Consider the following 19,778-nt stretch of genomic DNA (forward strand, 5'->3'; position numbering starts at 1 on the left):
CTTCAAGTTCATACATCTACGGGAGATAGCGATTATATTTCTTCACTTGTCTTTTATACATGTAGAGCATACAGGTAGCGGTGTAATAGATGGTAAGGGTTAATATAGACATCGGGAGTCCAGGGGCTTTCCCCAATGATCACTATTGTCCTCCTAATACATCTAACCTTGGACATTGATAATAATCATATAACTCTGTTTTATATTTGACTAAAGAACTTCTATTTCACCTATTACGCCTTTTTTTAGTGTGATTCGCAGGGATACTATCATGGAATCATAGTGTCGCGTGCCCATCATAGCTGAAGCTTTCCGTTTCTGTACGGTAATTTTACTCCGCTGCAGTACGCTGCACGCCTGGCACCTGCAGTCCAACGCCAACTCGTGTCTTCTTTCCCCCTCATTTCTTTCTTCTTCCATCTCTTCTCATCGGGAATTTGCTCTCACGAATTCATTCCAGTCGCCCTCAGAAATCTCAATCAATATCAATTCAGTTGACTTCCTTCACTCCCATTACCTCATTTCCTTTTAGAACGCGGCTCCACATTCCAAACCCGTCCAGGCACTACCCAATTTACTGCGTACCCAGTCAAAGCTGGTCCGCTAATTTCACAACCCAATCAACCCAGGAATCTCGGACCCCCATCACAAAGCTTCCCATGGCGCCACACTCGAAAGATAGTGTCTACCCTATGCGACATGAAACATAAGAAAATAAGCCATCTGCGCCTCGTATCGATATAGACCTGATCCCATGATCCCATCATAATACATGGAATTGAAAATGCGGTGTGAACGAAGTCGTTTATCGCCCACTGATGAGCCCTCTGTTCCGGATTGCAATACCTTATCTTGGGGTCTCGGGAAATATCCCCTGACGGTCCCGACGAGATCCTTCCGTTTGGCGATAGGCGATAGGTGATCGCAACTCTGGTACATCCACACAGGGTCCCTGAACAAGTGGACGCCAGATCCACCAGGCATCTCAGTCACCTGAATTCGCCCCGAAGCGTGATAAGCCATCTTTGCCACATTTCTTTTATTCGCATTGACACTGTTCTCTTTCATATTCATAAAGAATTCTTGTTCACTGTGCTCTAACATACTTTTTTCAAGAAGTGCTGCCCAGTTTGGTTGACCCCAGTTTACCTCACAAAGTGTTGCTGTATACCCAAGGGTCCTTTACTCCTGACCGCTGGGACGTTTCCGCTCGCTTGCCCACCCGCGCGCTATCTCCTGAGGGTCCAAAAAATAATATTTTCCCCGCCTCCACGTTTGCGAGAACAAATCTCCGGTCTCCAGTCTTCACTCTGACTGCGCGCTCGACCTCCCTTGGCTAGTGAAGACGATCGCTTAGGTGGTCTCGTGACATATATCCGCATTCAGCTCGACTACTTTTTTTTTCTGCCCACTAATCCTTCAGCGATTTCTCTAAGAGCACATGCCGTCTTTCAATGAGGAGCATGCTAACTCGGATTCCGAAGTAGCAGGTAGGCGCTGGTCCCCTCTCCTGCCTTGTATGAATTATAAAGCCCACTGCACTATTCCCTATGCGACCACTCTGCCCTTGCGATCGAGTATTATATCATGCGCCGTCGCCTTGCACCCACCACTCCCTATTAGGGCGACGGCTGCCCCGGCGGGGGGGGGCAATGACGTTGGCATGCGCCCGAAACACATCACCTCCCTATTTCAGGTTTAGATCTTTGTTTAACTGATCTCCAGTAGAATCGAAGCCTATCTCCGGGACAGGTTTGACCCTCCATTCGTTGCAAAAAACGACCCATGCAACTGGAGTTACCCCTGCCTCCCCACCAGATGGACCGACGTTGAAACAATACCGAGCCCCCATCGCGAAAGCCACTGCGCGCCCGCCTATCAATCCTACCTCAATGCCTTCTCCTGCGGCTACCAATTTTGCTCCCTCGAGTAACAAGCTCGAGGCCACGCGGCTAGATGAGAGCACGCAATCGCTTAAATCTGACGATGATCCCCAACTAGGCCTGTTCAACCAAGTATACGACTGGTTGCAGCATGAAAAGACTCGCAGAATGACTCGTAAGGCGCGCCATGCCGAGGCGAACGCTGCCAATTCCATCGCTGTCGCTGAGCGAGAGCCACACCCGCCAGCTCAAGATCACCCCTCCGAGAGTACATTCTCGCTTGATAAGTTGGAGCATATCTTGTTGCAGTTTGCTGGCCCCCGAAACCTACATGGTCTAGCTTCCCACCGGCTCCCCAGGCTCCCGACGCGCCGTCGTCACAAAGGCTTACGTCGGGGATCTGCCTCCGAATCAGACTACACTGATGTTGAGGCACCAGTGCCAAATGTCGAGGCGGTCCTCGATAATACGAAGACACTAGCCTATAGCTCTAGTATCGCTGCGGATAATGACACTACGAGTGAAAATTCTTCCAAGCGCTCCAAAGATCTGGAAGCTTGGGCGGTTTTCAAAGGGGAGATCGTGCGCATTGTGCATACACTTCAGCTTCGGGGTTGGCGCAAAATGCCGATGGAAAAGTCCCATGAGATCGAAGTCGTTCGACTCAGTGGTGCGATGACCAATGCCATCTATGTAGTCACGCCCCCCAAGCATTTTTACAATCTCAATCCAAAGGCTGAGAATGGATCGACCGCATTGGTTGCAAGAAAGCCTCCGCCGTAAGTATTCGCCCGTAGTATTCTGACTAAAATTTCATCGGTTAACACGCCACTTCAGTAAACTTCTTTTGCGAATCTATGGCCCCCAGGTGGATCATTTGATTGACCGAGAGAACGAATTGTCGATTCTTCGTCGATTGGGTCGTAAGAACATTGGACCTCGTGTGCTCGGAACATTTTTGAATGGACGATTCGAAGAATACTTTGAAGCGCGCCCTCTCACCTTCAAAGAGTTGCGAATTCCAGAGACGGCGAAGCAGATTGCCAAGCGAATGAGAGAGCTGCATGACGGTATCGAATTGCTCGAAGAAGAACGAGAAGGGGGCCCCATGATCTTCAAGAATTGGGATAAGTGGGTTGACCGCTGTGAGCAAGCGACCACTTGGCTCGATAAAGAGCTTGAGTCTCCACAAAATGAACTCAAGAGTGCTACTGAGCCATGGCGTCGCCGCGGCTATGTTTGCGGGGTGCCATGGGCAGCATTTCGAAAGGCCGTGGATCACTATCGGACATGGCTTATCGCCAGCTGCGGTGGAATCGAGCAGATAAAGCGAGAGCTTGTGTTTGCTCACAATGATGTAAGTCAAGCGCCATCGACGCCCTCTAACAATCCGTTGCTCATGTACATTTTTCTATAGACTCAATACGGCAACCTCCTTCGCATGGAGCCAGCCACTCAGTCGCCGCTTCTTCTCCCTGCAAATGAACATAAGCAGCTTGTGGTTATTGACTTCGAGTATTCGTCGGCAAACGTTGCGGGACATGAATTTGCTAACCATTTCGTAAGTTCTTTCTCAATATCTATCTACCTTAGAAGCTCCTTTCCTGACCACACTAGACTGAATGGTGTTATAACTACCATGACGAAGAACGACCTTGGGCATGCAACAACCGCTTCTATCCTACCCCAGAAGATCAGCGTCGATTTGTGATGACTTACCTTACCCATCGACCAGCTGTGACCGGCGGTGTCGTTTCCCCATTGTCTACTCCAGCTATGCGGGGCGGTACTGGTAGTGCCATCACGCCGTTAACTCTGGATGACTGCACCGACGCTTCTAACCAGCAGACTGAGAAGTCTATTGAAGATGAATTGGAAGCTGAGGTAGCACGTCTCCTGCACCAGACTCGACTGTGGCGTGTTTTGAACTCGGCACAATGGGTGGCCTGGGGTATTGTGCAAGCCAAGGTACCTGGCATGGAAGAAGGAATTGCTGAGACGACCGCCACTTCTGGCGATGCATCTCCCGAGAATGGCCACGATGAGACCCCCACATCCAAATCGCCCACTCCTGCTGATAGCGAAGCTGATGAGGAAGAGGAATTTGACTACCTGGCATATGCCCAGGATAGAGCTTTGTTTTTCTGGTCTGACCTGCTTGCCCTGAACTTGATTAACCCAGATGATTTGCCTCCACCAATGGTTGAACATATTCAGAAACGAGTTGTCGATTACTGAACAGAAGCAGTTGAGGAACAGTTGTTTATCATGTAACGCACATCATGAGCTTACGATATGGATGCCAAGTACATACGATACCAGGTTAAATAAACAGGTACCCTGGATTGAATCTTGGAGCACAGCGTCTGTACTTATTGATATCTAGCCAATTGCAGAAATTTAATACCCTTTAAGAGAAAAAAAAGAGATAGATTATCCTTCAGTATCTAATATCCCGGGTATCAAACAAGGTTCAAAGCCCCAAATGATTCATAAATCCAAGACTAAATCATCACCACATCACCTCCTCTCCAACTTCTTCTGCGTCTCCCCCTTAGCCTTCTCAACCCAAGCCTCATACTCCTTCCCTCCCCCACTCTCCTTCTGACTAACAACCCCCTTCATCATCTCCCCAATAAAGCCCACAAAATTCCATCTCCTTAGCGTATTCTCCCAGTCCCAAGCCCCCCTCTTCCTCTCCTCCCTCTCAAGCGTTTCCGAATCCCCAATCTCCCTCGCCCTCCCCCTCGGATCCCTAACAACAGCCATAAGATTAAACCCCGTCTCACCCTCCGGATACCTCTCCACCCTCCTCCTCAACACATCAGCAACCTGCACCGCGAAATCCCCACAAGCCCCATGACTAATAGGATGCGGCTGCAATCCATCAAGCTCGTACAAAGTCCCGTTAACATTCGTGTACGCAATGAAATGGTAAGCGTCTCCGGACGGTTCATCAGGTCGAGCTGTTTCGTCGGCGAAGGGACTCGCGCGCGCAAAGCTGTTATGGGCGCTGCGAATTGCTTCGCTGTTCGAGAGCGCTTCGCCCAGGATATCGGGTGGAAAGCCGGAGGTGAATTCTTTGAAGGTTGAGAGTTCGGTGCCGAGGGTTATGGGTTGTAGAGAGGGTGGGTTATCGTTGTTTAGGATTATGGAGAGGATTGCTTGAGTGCCGCAGGCGTTTTGGATTGTTTGGTTTGCGAAGAAGATCGAGGCTTCGGGGTCGTAGGTTCCGTCTAGGGGTGCTTCGGGACGAGCACCGGCTGTTTCTTTGGTCCATTTGAAGAGGAAGATGACGCCGTAGACTGGTCTGAAGTTTTTATGTTAGTTTCGTTTTTTTTTGCTTGTTTGGTCTGGTTCAAATGTTGTGGTTGTGGTTGTGGTTCTGTTGAGGTGGGGTTGGTTGATTGGTTGGAGCTGGAGCTGGAGCTATTTACCCAAGTGAGCGTATTGTGTCGGCATCTATGGAGATGAGTTCTTCGAATTGTACATCTTTGACACCTAGTGTCTCGATGAGAGAGGTGAAGAGACCCTCGGTGAGGTTAGCGAGGAGCTAGCTTTGAGCTTCGGAAATGACATGACATACCTCGTCGGATTCGATGGTGCTCCAACCACCTACGTCGGCCATTTTGGAATAACTAGGTGCAGTTATATTGTTCTGGGCGGTTTGATGGGAAGGACAAGCTTTTCAATGCGGCTTGACGAGCTTGATAGGCACGTTGTTGATATGTAAAGTAGATGTTACGTAGTGGCTGTATTTGCTCCGATGAGGATTACTTAATTTGAGAGTTGGACCCTTGCCGCTTTAATGGGAAGCTCAGGCACGTGATGTCTGAGTGGAGCAACAATCACGAGATATTACATACTTCATACCTATTTTCAACCATGAAATGATATTGGTTCTCTAATATTATTATTTTACTTGAATCCAATTTCTACTAATCGCTTTCGTGTAGGATCGTTATTAGTACTACTACTCCTTCCAAGGTTTACGATGTCTGTTTCATGGTTAAATATGCATTATATATTGACAACTTCAAAGCATCAATTGTTCCAGGAATTTTATGACATTTTTCAATTCTCGAGGCTATAAATGAATGAAACTGCTGTGCAATGCATAGAAAAAAAATTAATTCAATTTCAAAATGCCATTTTTGCGTCTCTTTTTCCAAAAATGTTTACTTATCTTCAAGTTTAGAACGGTCGAAGAAGAAGGGCCGAGAACGGTTGAAATAAAAGACATCACGAGAATGCAAATCTGTGGAGGCGCCAACGCAAATACTTCTTCTTCTCTTTTGACTCCATATCACTCTATTTATCTCAAGCTCATACATCGAAGAACCCGATTTAGAAATGCACAACAATCCCCCAATAAACCTCGATTATACTCTCTCTACCCGATCTCTGCGCAACGGATTCAGAAGACAGCCCAAATATCGTCCTCATTCCAAGTTTACTATCATCTACAATTCAAGCATGACCATGAGGATACACCGACAAAAGTTAGCTGAGTACAAAATGAAAATGGCCGCAAACATGGTACCGCATCGATACGCCTTTCAGCAGGCAAAATGCCTCTAGTTATTCTGGAGACTTATGCGTTGCTTCTGGCATGACTGACTGCAGGAACCGTTCTAAGCCCCCCGTATCATCTATATCCGAAAGAAATGCTAGGTGCTGATCAGGTCGCAGTAACGCCATGCATCCCTTATCTCCAATTCCAAAAGACGAATACAGTTTCCCTCCATCAGCATAGTGGTATGCTTCACAATCCGCCCAGACCCTGCTATAGTCTACGCCTTCTGTTGTCCAAGGACGGAAAATCATTGGCAGATCGTTGAGCTCAATGTTAAGCCTATCCGCACAGTGAACAAGATACACACCAAGGGCTGGAAATCCACGTCGTGCCACGGAAGCTGGGTTATTCAGCTTCTGGAAAACCGAATATGGGGAATCGAGGGCATCCGCAAGACCTTCAACACGGCGCTTTTGGCCCGCTCTCGCAATGTCACCCCCGAAAATGATCAGATTCCATTGTCCTGTACTGGGAATGATTTGTTGTAGATGACATGCTTGCGAGTCACTTTGGTTAACAATAATCACGCTGGGAAATCGCATGCCAACTTGGAGGTTTGTGGCCACAAATGGTCTGCTGATGCAATCCGCCACGTCTTTGGGTACTGGAGTATCGGAAGTCGTTGACGTGACTAAAGAATTAGGGTGATAATTCACAGCTAGGCCTGACATTGAAGAGTTCTCCTCTCTAAGTGCCCGCTTGTGGTCCTCATCGAAGCTGCCGTGCTTGGCCCCTTGATTTCCGTTTCGCAGGCTACACATTCCTTTGCATATTCGCCGGTCTAATGCGATCAATCGTTCCGCGATGGGTAGCCGTTCTTGTTGATACGTCCCCAAGATCCGTGGATGCAATACTCCCTTGATCACTGAGGCTATTTTCCAGCCAAGATTGAACGTATCTTGCATGCTGACGTTCATACCTTGTCCTGCGTTTGGAGAGTGCGTGTGGATAGCGTCTCCGGCAAGGAATACACGGTTATGTATACCTATCTTTCGGCAGATGCGTTGGTTAATCTACTTCTTATTAGCCTGGATGTTCAGGTATACTGTCGAAATCGCAAACGAAGAATTGAACTGACAGTGTATATGGTTGACCATTCAACATGTCTTGTACTTATGGTATATGGCTGCATAATTATTGCGACTTGCTCCATGAGTATGCCGGGATCGGATTCTGCACGGTACCTGTCGGCAACATCAGGTGGAAGCTCCACGTAAATGCGAACAAGCTTTCGCTCTCGTGGAATTGTCATGAGTGTTCCGTGTTTTGATTTGATAATGAAGCGCTTTCTGATATCGGCTAGATAAATCGGCTTAAATTAGCACGTTTTAGAGAGCCGTTATTTTGATGAACTTACGAAAATCCGTCAAGGGAATAATATCAACGACACCCCACGAATCATCATAGCTTTCCCCTTCAAGACTTAGCCCAAGTTGCTTCCTAAGCCAGCTATGAGCTCCATCGCAGCCCAGAATATATTTGGCTTCAACAGTTTTCCCCATTCCTGCATATCCGGAGTCATACGAGAGAGCATTGCTAAGCCCGCTGTCCGAACTTTCCGGGCTATCAGGCGGGGTCTCGGAATTCGAATTCGATGGCACGTTCTCAAGATTGACACGGATAGAGAACGCATCGTGATCATCGATAGTCTCGTGATCGATCTCGAATGAAGTAGGAGTTGTTTCCCGCTTTACTTCGATGTGTCTTTGAGCTTGCACGTATTCCATCAGATATTCTTCTATTTGCCCCTGGCTAAGCGTAGACTCCTGGAATCGGGACCATCCAGGTTTGGCATTCGCAGTAACGCTTTGTCTTTGCAAACCGCCATCTTCTGTATCGCCCTAGACAACATACCAAAGTATACGTTAGTCTCGTCCTTGTTGAGCCAATTGTAGTATCTTACCCATAAAGCAATCTCCATTGTATGATTTGCTTGAGCCCAAACTTTATCCGCGAGCCCAAAACTATCCAGGATTTCCAGTGTTCGACTCTCCAGTCCGTCCGCTCGCCCACATCGCGTCTGCTGCGACCTCTGGTCAATTATTATAGTTTTCACTCCCATTTGAGCCATCCAGGCCGCGGCCATCAAACTTTCAGTGACCATTAGCTAATGTTATCATTTGTTTATTTTCGGAAACAAGAAGTAAGTTGATAGAACATACCCGGCCGGGCCGGCCCCGACGATCAAGACATCGGTCCGGACCGTATCTTCCATGTAGAGCGATGAATTTCAATGGGTTATGAAATGAGAAAATGAAAGACGTTTCCCTTCTATGAAAAGTACCCAGAATGCAAGTTAATATATATTAGTACCCCTGTGCAATGCGCAGAATTGTTTCATACGGTCCGGTCAGTCAGTCTACGTCATGATGGAACATTTCTTGTGTTCTCCCAGAGGTTAGTGCCAGATCTCTGCATTCCAAGAACTCCTGAGAAACTTGTCCTAAGGGAGGGAGGATGGGTGGGCAAAAGTCGTACTCGAAGGCTTAGTCGAGTACTTATTCTCAAGGGCTCAGCACAAAACAAGTTCCTCCATATTATTTATTAGAGATGCATGTGCTACCACTCGCGTAATAATTTGATATTTCATCATTTACATTTCTTTTCTAGAAATCGACTATCATGGCCCTTTTGAGCACATACTCCATGATGGCTGCCATAGCGACAAGTACACCCACCTCGCAGGGGATCTACAAGCCCGAAGAGAATACCTTCCTAAAGAATTCGCCGTCCAATTAAGCCATATAGTGAGCTAATCAAATCAAAAATGCGATGATGCTCGTGAAGAAATGGTGAGCTCTGGTTCTTCGCGCTTCGATTTTAGGAAGTATGCTGATAAAACTTAACGATGCCGTCGAGATACCAAGATGTGTGAGCTTGGTAGAGAAAAAATGAGCGGCTATACCAGACGTCTTCAAGAGAAATACATGTATATTCTAGCCTAGAATCTATTCAAGTTCAAGATGTGATACTTCAGTTCTACCCAGCAGGTAAAAGCGGCGGATGGTAGGCACCAATCCGGAAATGGGGGAAAGCTGACCGCGACGTCATTGGTCACGTGGTAATATCGCTCATCATTTGAGGCCTCAAGTAGGATCATAGTATAGAGTAGTAACATGCAGAAAGGCAAATATCTAAACCAGAATCAATATCTAAATCTTGGAGCTGTATGATGGTAGATTCAATCATGTATAATTGTTTGATATTTGAATCAGTTCTATTTTGTAGAACTGACTATTGAATTTCGTGAGAACATTAAAATGTTGTTATCAGCTAATGTGAAGATATTAGTTAGAGCATACAGTATAGAAATGAATGGATGCCTTCAATCTCCAATGAGACACACCAACGGCCATGCTCATATCAAATGATCAGAATAGATAAGGAAAGTATAAGGAGAAGAAGAAAACAAAATTCGATCAAGCTCATTATATAAACACAGAGATGAGAACATCCTGAAGATAAATAAATAAATAAACATAAAATAAACCCATAAGAACAGACTCCGAGTCCGTACTTCACAATTCGAAGAGGGGGTATTGGTAGTTTCTTGCGCCATTGTCACTGTCCAATCAAATAGTAATAAAAAGGAAAATCACAGGTATATCCTGATCTCATAGACATATCATGTCCATAAAGGCTCAGGTGCAACCATACCCTGCATCTCGAACGGGTGTGTCTGCTGATACATCTCCACATTAAGACTGAGTCTGCCATCAGCACGAGGCATATCAGCACATAGCCCATCAGTACCATATGGAGGTGTATAAGCCGATGAAGTTGCAATACCACTCGGGTGCCCGATCTCCGATAAACCGAGCTGTTGATCATGTGTGTCGAAGTGTTGTGGGGAAGGCGGGTAATACGTATGTGAAGAGGCGGCAGTGACATATCCATCTCCGAGATGGAATGGTGATCCAGCTACAGTCACAGCGGGAGGAGATTGGAGGGGTGGTGTGTATGCGGCATAAGAAGGAGAGGCAGAGGCAGGCGATGATGATGAGGCGAGAGGGTACTCGTGCAGACCGTGGGTATGATATGGGCTCGGAGGACCGGGGGAGTACTCGATAGAGGGGTGGGGAGGACAAGCCAAACGACTGCGGTAGTGTGCGACGACACGTTGAGGGAAATCCATCAAGGTCATTGCGAGTTGGAGGTCCGCGTTGAATGGATCTGTAGCAATTTGCGAAGCTAGGATATGGTATGTTTCGTCGATTGGACCGATTGAGAGGGCGCCGAGGTATGCGCCGCCCGTCTCGGGGAAGAAGCGGTCGAGAGCAGCTGCGACTGCGAAGAAGTGGGATAGGACTGCTAGGCCTGTGAGATCGGAGTCGCTTCCTCGGAGCATGGAGGCTGGAAGCCAGAATAGCCAGCGGCGGAGGGTTCGAATGCGGTCGAAAGATTGCTCGGGTGATTGTGTTGGGTATTCTTTTCGGAATTGTTTCACGAAGTCGAGCAGTTCTGTTAGACGCTGGGTGTATTCAGGGTGATGGGAGACGCGCTTTTGGGAGATTTGAAGTCCACGAATGGTTTGATCGAGTTGGTTTAAATCTTCTTCGAGGGACATTGGGAAATCGGGTATTGTGATGGAACGTTGGTGTTCGACCAGTTGTGCTAATTCGGATTCTTGTTTCCAGAATGGATGCATTGATTCGAGGACTGATGAAATTCCCTGCTGCAGAGAGATCAAACTTTGACTAAAGGATGACGTTAGTTGTTTGGTTATTAACCTTAAGAACTAGAACCCTAAACCTACCGTTCGGTTGCTTGCCAGGATAACAAAACCGAAGCGGCGAGAATGGCGTCGCAGTTCTCTTTCGAGAATAAACCGATCGATGTTTGTAGGCCGTGGAGAGCAGTGACTCTGTGCTGATAAGCCAGCTGCTTGGTGTCTTGGTTGCCCGTGAGGTAGGTTAGATGAAATGCGGACAAGCTCAAGATGGCGCTCATGACAAAATCGTTTGACAAGGCGATAGCAAGAAAGCTAGACAGTATGTTAGCCTTGATATTCAGTGGCATGTATTCGTAAGTTCGGAGGAACGTACTTAGGCATCTTTTGCGCCCAAACTGTGCAATTGCTGAGACCCCGCCGATGTAGATCAATGGAAAGTCCAATAATATGGTGAACCAGGCGCAGATCTGCCCGTGATAGGTGAGACCATCCAGACTGTGGACACTGAGCAAGTTCATGATATGGAGGAATACCGGTTCGGTGCCACTCGTCAATCTCCATCTCGATTTCGGGCGACATGAGGAGATCGGGTCCACGCCTTGAAGCGGGGGGACTAACTTGTGCTGCGGCCATGTCCTGGTAGTCACAGCGACAGTTGTGTTTTGTGCAATTGCGACTAGATATTGATTAGTTATGAGTCACTTTTATATTTATCCTGTCTATTAAAATTCGCAACACACCATTGTGGGAAGGTTTCGTCGCAGCGAATGTGTCTTCGCTTGCATGTCTTGCATCCATTGCGCGACTTAGTATGGCTCTTGCGCGGAGGGCCACCACCTGGACCGGCCATTGTGTCTGAGAATCCTAAGACTGGAGTTTACCTAAGTGGCGAAAAGTATGATGGCGAGTCGAGAGGGGTATGTATAGTCGTAAACCCAGCTTGTGGGTGGCGAGTCGATGTATGAGAAGATGTATACCGAGATAGCCAGGTGGGATGGGAAGAAGTAGAAGAGAATCGATTTCAAGCAAAGTGATCAGGTGAAGAGCAAAGTTTATAATGAAAAAGAGACAGATCTTCTTTTCCAAAAGAGCCTTTTAACGTTGAGGGGCTTGTTGAGTTCTTATCCGCGGGAAGTTAGCACCACCCGCACCGCAGCGTCAGCGGGTTTTAAAGAACGAGCTGGGCCCAAGAATTCAACCCGTTCAAAAGCAATATGGCCCCCGCAAAAAGTGCCCAGGGGTGGGAGGGTCAAGGCGAACTGATTAAGGAGAAAAAGGAAACACAGCAATTGTCGAGATGCAATCGAGATGGAGACGAAGAGAGCATGGATCGCCCACCGTTGATAGAAATCACAACAAGTGCCAGTCAGGTGGGAGATATGATTAATCTTACAGGAATTATATAATTAGCAGTGCATTGATCTTGTTTTAAAAAAGAATTACCGTTTGATTATCGCTGATTTTGTAATTTTTTTTTTAAAAGAAATTATTATTATTATTTTTCGTGGTTTATTATTTTAATAATAATATTCCGATTATTATGTTTTCCCCAGTGATGATCGTCCATTTGAGCCTCTCTGCAGGGCCACCTAGGATAACCCCCTCACACTTCATTCAGCTGGAAGGTTATGGTAGACCAGGACCACATGGCGCCGTAGAACGGGGGGCCCGGGCCACGCAGAATAGCCAGAGTCTAATTTGACGGGGAAGGGGGGCCCTTAAACAGCTGCCTCGATGGGTTTAGTGCTGTCCATCCTTCTAAGTTGCAGGCGCACTCCACTGCACGGCATGTGAGCTTTCATTTCCCCGGGGCGCGGTTGATTTCCAGACAATGTGCCAGATCAACTACTATGGTTCTTCTGGGGAGAGACCCAAGGAACTTGTCCAATAAACCAGCTACGGGACAAATCCTCCAATAGCTTGACTTGTTGGAGGAAGACGAAAACGAAAACAGGACGGTAAGTGGGGAAATAGTCAAGAGCTAATGGTTAGCAAGAGATCGAAAGGACCAAAGTTAAAACAAGACAAGAAAAGAAACGACAAGAAACCGGCTAGGTCAACCAAGCCGACGCGCAACCGCAATTACTCCGTAGATACTCTGGTGCAGTTCATCAAACGGGAAGTTTCGTTTAAGTAATCGCTGTGGGCAAATGAGCAACGAGAAATGGTCCCCGGTAGATCATCCAGAGTCTATTCAGGTCCACGGGGAACGAAAAAGGGGGGTGGCTGATGTCTAAATTTTTTTTTTCGTCTTTCTTTTCTTTTTCTCTCTCCCCCGTTTCATCCCTGCGATCCATGAGGGTGTCGCGTCTGGTCCGCGGAAATATGCAGGGGCCCACTGGGACAGAGAGGAAGGGAGCCATAATAAAATGCTTGGCCGACGTGTATGTATACATAGTATGGAGTAAAGAACGAGGGGCTATGTAGAGATAAAGTCGAAAAAGAGAGAAAAAGAAAACAATGGAACAAGGTGATTGGATTGTTAAGGATCGTCCTTGGTAAAAAAGGTAGGCTCCGCGATCTGAGGACCCTAGCTTGTGGATTGTGGATCGAAAACGTCAGGATTGCCAAGCTCGAAAGCTTGGGCACCGTATGCCGTGTTAAGTAAAGGGGGATGTCAATCCTGAGCTGCGCCATCCCAGACTCGCCTCGTGGGGCATTTCATTTTTCATTTTTCGTCCTTTTTGTTTTGAGAATATTTCTTGTATTGTCTTGTTTTGTATTCTTAATTTTTGCTGATGAGGGTTTCTTAGCTTGCGGAAATGCGCCGTTTCTACCCGTAATACAGCGTGAGTCAGACGCGGGATGCGCTGGACCGAACTCGGTCATGACAACCGAAGGTGCATATGTTCTGGGCGTCGCAGAGGGCTGAGCCACATGGCCTCCAGGGCTTAGGGGGGGATCATCGTTACCTTCTTCTTGATCTCTTTTCTTTTGCTGGAGTACTGGAAGAGCAAGATGGGGTGACAAGACCAGAGCATCGGGATCATCCACGGGTCCTGATGGGTAATCCGGGGGGTCGGGAAAGCCATTTCCAGACCGGTGTACATGTTACCACTGGGCTGGGAATACTGGGATCCTGGGATCTTGTAGGATGAAGAGTTTCTTTTCTATATATCGTATATGACTGAAAGGGGCAAATGAACCAGGGACCAGGGTTATTGAATTATAAAAAATCCCGACAGGGATATCGGTCGAATCAAGTCCTTTTCCCGGAGTTTCTTCGCGATGCAGGGTCCTAGAACGTAAGCTAGGAAAGGGGGGGGGGCTTGGTTTTTGAGAAAACCTGGTTTGACTTCTTGGGAGATTTAGTCTCGATGGGAATCTGCCGGGCCCGCTGGAATGGATCACGGCGCTCTGAAGAAGTGTGCAGAGTTCTGTGTCACGTTATACAGTGACCGCCACTTCAATCTGGTCTGCCACGTTTTCTGGGGGACGTGGTCAGAGGTCGGTGAAGCCACTCATCTGGTAGACATGCATGCTGCAGCTAGGATATGGGATCGGGGGAGAAACATAGAAAAATGGAGAAACACGGAGCGAGAATTTGGTACTGTACATTCAAGGCGAGCAAGTATAACAGGGTCGGCAGGGAACCAGTTGGTTACTCAAGCCCAAATGGTATAGTAATCATCATCATCATATTATCACACGTGGCACCCATGATTCCCATGATCACTGGAGGAGATATCTCCCAGAGTCTCCCCTACAGGTCGGGGTAAATAGGAGCTGCAGCTGTCAGGAGCTCACTCGTTTCATCATAATGAATGATGGCTACCAGTTCGGGAGTGGAATGCGAAGGAGTAGAACCATGGTGCAGGCGGAGATATTCGGTTGTCTGCGATGGTGAGTGGTGAATCGTTAGCGGTGGGTCTCAGTCTTAGTCACTAGTGTGCTCTCCTTTTGGTTTAGCGCGTAATTTCTCGCGACATGACGCCAAAAAGGGATTAGCGCGTGGACAACACTGCAGCTTGAGATGAATGAGTCTCCGTACTTTTGGGGGCCAAAGACGGGGGGGTTTTTTTTTCTTAATTCATTTTGAACTAAATTTCAATCTAATTTTATTTGACTCCGCCCGACAAACGTACAAGGATATGAATTCGTAGGGGAGCAGTCCTCCGTACTCCGTACAAAAGAAACAGAGTTCATAGCTGGTACCCACCAAAGAAGATCGTACTAGGATCTCCTGCACCAAATCAACACTACGCAGTACTAGGGAGATGATTTCCCGATTCATCGAACCAAAATGAACGGGAATGTCAGTCAACCAGACAGTTGGGAAGCTAGAGTCGATAGGTCTTAGGCTTCTGGGTAAGGACCCCAGATCTGGGCCTGGGGAGGCCCAGGGTATATTTCCTCAACGAAGGGTGACTTATTGGTAGAGTTGGGCGCCAGAGCCCGACATTCTGGTTCTCCCGCTCTGCCAGATGACATAGCGGTTCTCATCTAACTTACACATACCCTTGCCCATTGGCAGGTGGCCGCATGGAGGAAAAGCACTGTCCATGGGAGGCAACACCCGCTAACCAACTTAAACAGCGCTAAGAATGAGTGAGGGTCATCGAGGACGTGTGGGGCGAAACTATGTACATGAAAGTAGACTAGCCTAGTGGCCCGTCGATCATGGGCGAGATTAACAATGGGCCCTTTTGTTCACTTGGTCGGAGTACCAGTCCGCTGGTTTAGCTTGAACGTCTATGGGAGGGGCGAGTCAAGCCGTCGATCTATAATCCCCTCCATTGGTTTCAGATATCCACTAAGCTAGAAAGAGCATAGGATTTGCAGGCAAACAAAAGCAATATCCCATCGTGCATCCAGAAACACATGGACATGTTGTAATGGAAATTAAACTCGAACAAAATCCGTAAAAAGTACGGAGGCAAAAAGGAGAAAAATGCAGGGGAAATAAATGAACAGAAGCATTCTCCACAGCTAAAGGATTGATACTACAGCGAAAATCCCCCGTTGTGCCGTGTGAACGACCTACAGGATTGGTAGTTCTGAAGCATGATAGACCCTTATCTACACGATTTCCAAGTTCTCATCTCCCAACAACTTAATTAAAGTCGCTAGCGTCAATCGGGCTCCAAGCCACTTGCTCACCAGGTCGCACTGAAATGCCTTACTCGTTTTCCGAGTAAGGCTAAGGCAGATTGTGAGGCTGAAATCCCACGTTTTAATTCTGCATAAAGTCATGATTACCATTACGTGCAAAAAAGACTAAGAAGTATAGCTAATCGATACACGGATTAACGAAGTACGGAGTGCGGAGAAATACCTAAGAAGTAGCCCCTTTCTCATCTCCCAGTATACAAGTCATAGTGAGGACAACATGATGGCAGACCTCAAGAGAGACAACGCCTCCCTCCGAGGAGAAATACTCGTCGGAATTCAGCACCGAGAAATCAGTAGGGAGGCAACACCTAAGGAGGCAAAACAGAACTTCACTGTATATGACAATTGGCGCCTTTGTTATTTCTCCTCCCTCCATTCCCTGTACAAAGGCATTGCATCCTGGATAATAGTACCATATTGTTCCAGGATCGTGACATCGATTAATTTAACCTTTTCCTCGCCCCATTACGAGACCTTCCTAAATCAGCCCTGCAGCCAAGAGCAAAGAAAAAAAGAAAAATGGGGTTTCACAAATCTTCAATGGATATCGAGCTCAAGAATGGGCACCTCCTGACCGCATACTGCCGTCGCCCCTCGGGAGAAGCAACGTACTCGGAATTAAATCTGGATGATTTCCTAGGAGCTAAGAAAGGCAAGTACATTACATGGAATGGCACAAAGTTGCAGCCCCCAAAATAAATAACAGACATAGAATTTCTATCGTCTCAAAGCCCCGATCTGCAGAGTATATCTTGCATCGCCACTGACTGTCTCGTTACGATAGGTCGCTTTGCCTGGAGCGCTGATGGATTCTCCGACCATGCATCTGATGTTAATCTCAAACTTGAGGGACCCACTCATGAGCCAATGTTGCATGCTTCACTGGAAGATGAGGAAGGAGGATCGCGTATGGACGTGGTGAATCTGGCAGATTGTATCAAGAATGAGAATGGTCGACTTCGTTTCATGGATTGCTTTTAGTACATACATGTACATCACAAAATGGAAATTGAAATGGAAACGAAATGAAAAAATAAACCAAAAGCAATGTCTACAATCTACAATACTCACTCTCCTTGCATTCTTCAAGTTGCATTTTCGCCCCCACACCCTTCTTCTACATCTCCACATGTATACATGTATGTACCTCTCCCAAATTTCTCCGGTGCCCGAGGTCCTAGGAACCTACCCAGGTAACACGTCCGTGCTGGGCTTAGTGTAGGGCAGAGTAAGACATACCTGCGGCTGAATGCAATGCCAGCACATCCTTGGCTGGTCCAGAGTATTAATTGGAAAATACCCTAGTCCTCGGTCAGATGTTAAATTGCAAAGTGAATCCTGGGTTCATTCTCCCCTGATGACTTATTCGTCTCGGATGCGAAACGGCCCATCTCATCTCGTGGCTTGCCTCCAAATGCGGTATAGCCTGAGTGTATTAGATGAATATAGCAAAATAAACGACGCAAATGGGTCTGCCCAGACACACTAGTCTAAGCTTATGGCTTAGACACTTAAAATTTGAACTTGAACTTGAACCTTCGATAACTTAACTTAATGAGAGCCTTGAATGGCATACTTCTCTAAAATGTATCTTCCATTGCGTAGGACAAGACTGCTAGCCTGAGTGACCTAATCTCCTACACGAAACCGAAGCCAAGAGGGGCCCCAAGTTCAAGATCGAATCATGAAGTTAATAATCAGCCTACCGTCTAGTTATCACTACACAAATAGAGTAAAGGCCATTCTACCATCACAACATAGCCCTGACCGCGCCCTGGGTGAGGCTAACAACAAAGCCCATTTCCCTCCGAAACTTAAGCTCAGACTCCCGAAGGCGTCAATTAAGCGAGATGAAGATCCCTGTCTAGAATTAAACTCTCAGGGAATGTAAAAACTCCAACTTTAACTCTCAAAAGCACCAGTGACTGCGAGTCAGTAATTAATTTCCCCCTACACTGTAGCCCCCCCCCCTCTCGAATAAACCTACTAGTAGTACTTCCCCCTAATCTAAATCAACCCAAAGCTTGAACCAACCAATCTCATCCCTGTACTCCGTACAGCGTACAGCGTACAGCATACCAATCAGAACAAAGTATCCTTAAACTAAATTTCTTGGCCCGATCTCCTCCGTAGCCTAAACCACCAAAACAAGTAAAAAGAAGGTGATCCGATCTGACCATAATCAGTCTCGGCAGAAAGGAAGCGTGAAGCTTGGACTTTGGACCCTTTTTTTTTCTCGCTTGTTTTCTTGGCACAAGACTTGCATTGTACGAAAAGAGGAAAGATAGAGCGCCGCACGGGACTTTTGGCTCAAGGCGTTTTTTGAGTGGGGGTTTGGTAATAGTTGCACTTGAGCCTTGGAGTTACAGGCGTTGAGGTGAGTGGTGGTGCCAAGGTGCCAAGGGTTTAAGTTAATTTGAGTCTGTCCTGCTGCCAGTGGTTAGTTGGTGTCGGGAACAAGAACAAGAACAAGAATAGGATCCTGAATGTGGATTCTGGGCTGTTTTGCCGATATGCTAAATCTGGGTTTAGGTTTGAGTCTGTTGGTACCAGGTGCTGGTGTGTACATGTACATAGAGGGAAGGAGGGAGCGTCGGTTGAAGTTGCAGGGAAAGGAGGCGACCACGGATCTAGAGCGCCATGTCGTTTATTCGAAGCTTAACACTTCTTAACCTGTGGAGTCGTCATATCGAGCTACTATCTATCACTGGCACGGGACTAACACAGACTACCTAGATTTTTTGTTGATTTTGGTGGTGAAGAATCTATCTAATCTATCTATTGAATCGGAGAAGAAAACGGGGAAGTTGGAAAGCAAAAGCAAGCAGCGCTAACAACGCAACGCACCTAAGAGCCTGTCCTATATCAACATGCAACATGAAGTGCAATAAATAAAAGGGGAAAAGAACAGGAAACAACAAGAAACAAGGAAGGAAAAACCAGAATGATATCAAACCATCCCATGCGATCGCAATCGTCATATAACGTATAAAGTATAACGTATAGTAGATAGAAGTCGAGTCAAGCCAATTCAAATGAAATGGCATCTGGAAACTCCCATGCTGGCTCCCCTATTCATCTCCCTCTTTCGCGCTCGCAGCTCCAATGTGGGATAAAAAAATATGCAAATGAAAATGAAAATGAAGAATACCAATGAAGATGAAAATGGAAAATAAAAAAATAAAAAAGCAACGCCCAGTCGAGATCTTAGCTCGCCTTGATTATTGACCTAATTCTCCTTGTTATTTTCCTCGTGCTTGCCCTATCCTGTTCCTGTCCTGTTCGTTCCTCCTATTTCTAGGTCATAATGATAACGGGTATAATAGCCCGTGGCGCTCAGAAGAAAAAAAAAAAAAAAAGATGAATTTGAATTTGAGAGTAAAAGAAATGTGTCAGAGAAACGTATCGCATCAGGCATGGTCATGTCATGACATTTCTGGATTCATCCACAACGGATGAGATACAGTCAAAAAGAGACACATGGAGGAGGTTTGCGCTGCTGTTCATAAAGCCACCGTTATACATGCAAGATGAT

At 46.8% G+C, this 19,778-nt stretch overlaps 5 protein-coding genes across 5 annotated transcripts; 2 read left to right on the forward strand and 3 right to left on the reverse strand.

Moving 5' to 3' along the window:
- Positions 1-1,441: 1,441 nt before the first annotated feature.
- Positions 1,442-4,121, forward strand: N7478_012421 (uncharacterized protein; the record flags this gene model as incomplete). The annotated part of the gene is made up of 5 exons (XM_056928635.1): positions 1,442-1,490; positions 1,753-2,662; positions 2,721-3,240; positions 3,301-3,444; positions 3,501-4,121. The coding sequence occupies 5 exons, from the start codon at positions 1,442-1,444 to the stop codon at positions 4,119-4,121; spliced, it is 2,244 nt and encodes a 747-aa protein (XP_056773193.1).
- Positions 4,122-4,403: 282 nt separating this feature from the next.
- N7478_012422 (putative 26S proteasome-associated ubiquitin C-terminal hydrolase) lies at positions 4,404-5,511 on the reverse strand (the record flags this gene model as incomplete). Its single annotated transcript, XM_056928636.1, has 3 exons — positions 4,404-5,193; positions 5,321-5,415; positions 5,470-5,511. The coding sequence occupies 3 exons, from the start codon at positions 5,509-5,511 to the stop codon at positions 4,404-4,406; spliced, it is 927 nt and encodes a 308-aa protein (XP_056773194.1).
- A 953-nt stretch (positions 5,512-6,464) lies between these two features.
- On the reverse strand, positions 6,465-8,674 carry N7478_012423 (putative FAD monooxygenase; the record flags this gene model as incomplete). The annotated part of the gene is made up of 5 exons (XM_056928637.1): positions 6,465-7,472; positions 7,538-7,758; positions 7,817-8,300; positions 8,363-8,549; positions 8,622-8,674. The coding sequence occupies 5 exons, from the start codon at positions 8,672-8,674 to the stop codon at positions 6,465-6,467; spliced, it is 1,953 nt and encodes a 650-aa protein (XP_056773195.1).
- A 1,410-nt stretch (positions 8,675-10,084) lies between these two features.
- N7478_012424 (putative C6 transcription factor RosA-like) lies at positions 10,085-11,981 on the reverse strand (the record flags this gene model as incomplete). Its single annotated transcript, XM_056928638.1, has 4 exons — positions 10,085-11,156; positions 11,216-11,443; positions 11,505-11,807; positions 11,872-11,981. The coding sequence occupies 4 exons, from the start codon at positions 11,979-11,981 to the stop codon at positions 10,085-10,087; spliced, it is 1,713 nt and encodes a 570-aa protein (XP_056773196.1).
- A 364-nt stretch (positions 11,982-12,345) lies between these two features.
- Positions 12,346-12,537, forward strand: N7478_012425 (uncharacterized protein; the record flags this gene model as incomplete). Its single annotated transcript, XM_056928639.1, has 1 exon — positions 12,346-12,537. One exon carries the CDS (start codon positions 12,346-12,348, stop codon positions 12,535-12,537), a length of 192 nt encoding a protein of 63 aa, XP_056773197.1.
- Between the last annotated feature and the right edge of the window lie 7,241 nt (positions 12,538-19,778).

The sequence above is a fragment of the Penicillium angulare genome (genome assembly GCF_028827245.1).
Source record: "Penicillium angulare strain IBT 27051 chromosome Unknown utg000011l_segment0_segment0, whole genome shotgun sequence".
Classification (NCBI taxonomy): domain Eukaryota; kingdom Fungi; phylum Ascomycota; class Eurotiomycetes; order Eurotiales; family Aspergillaceae; genus Penicillium; species Penicillium angulare.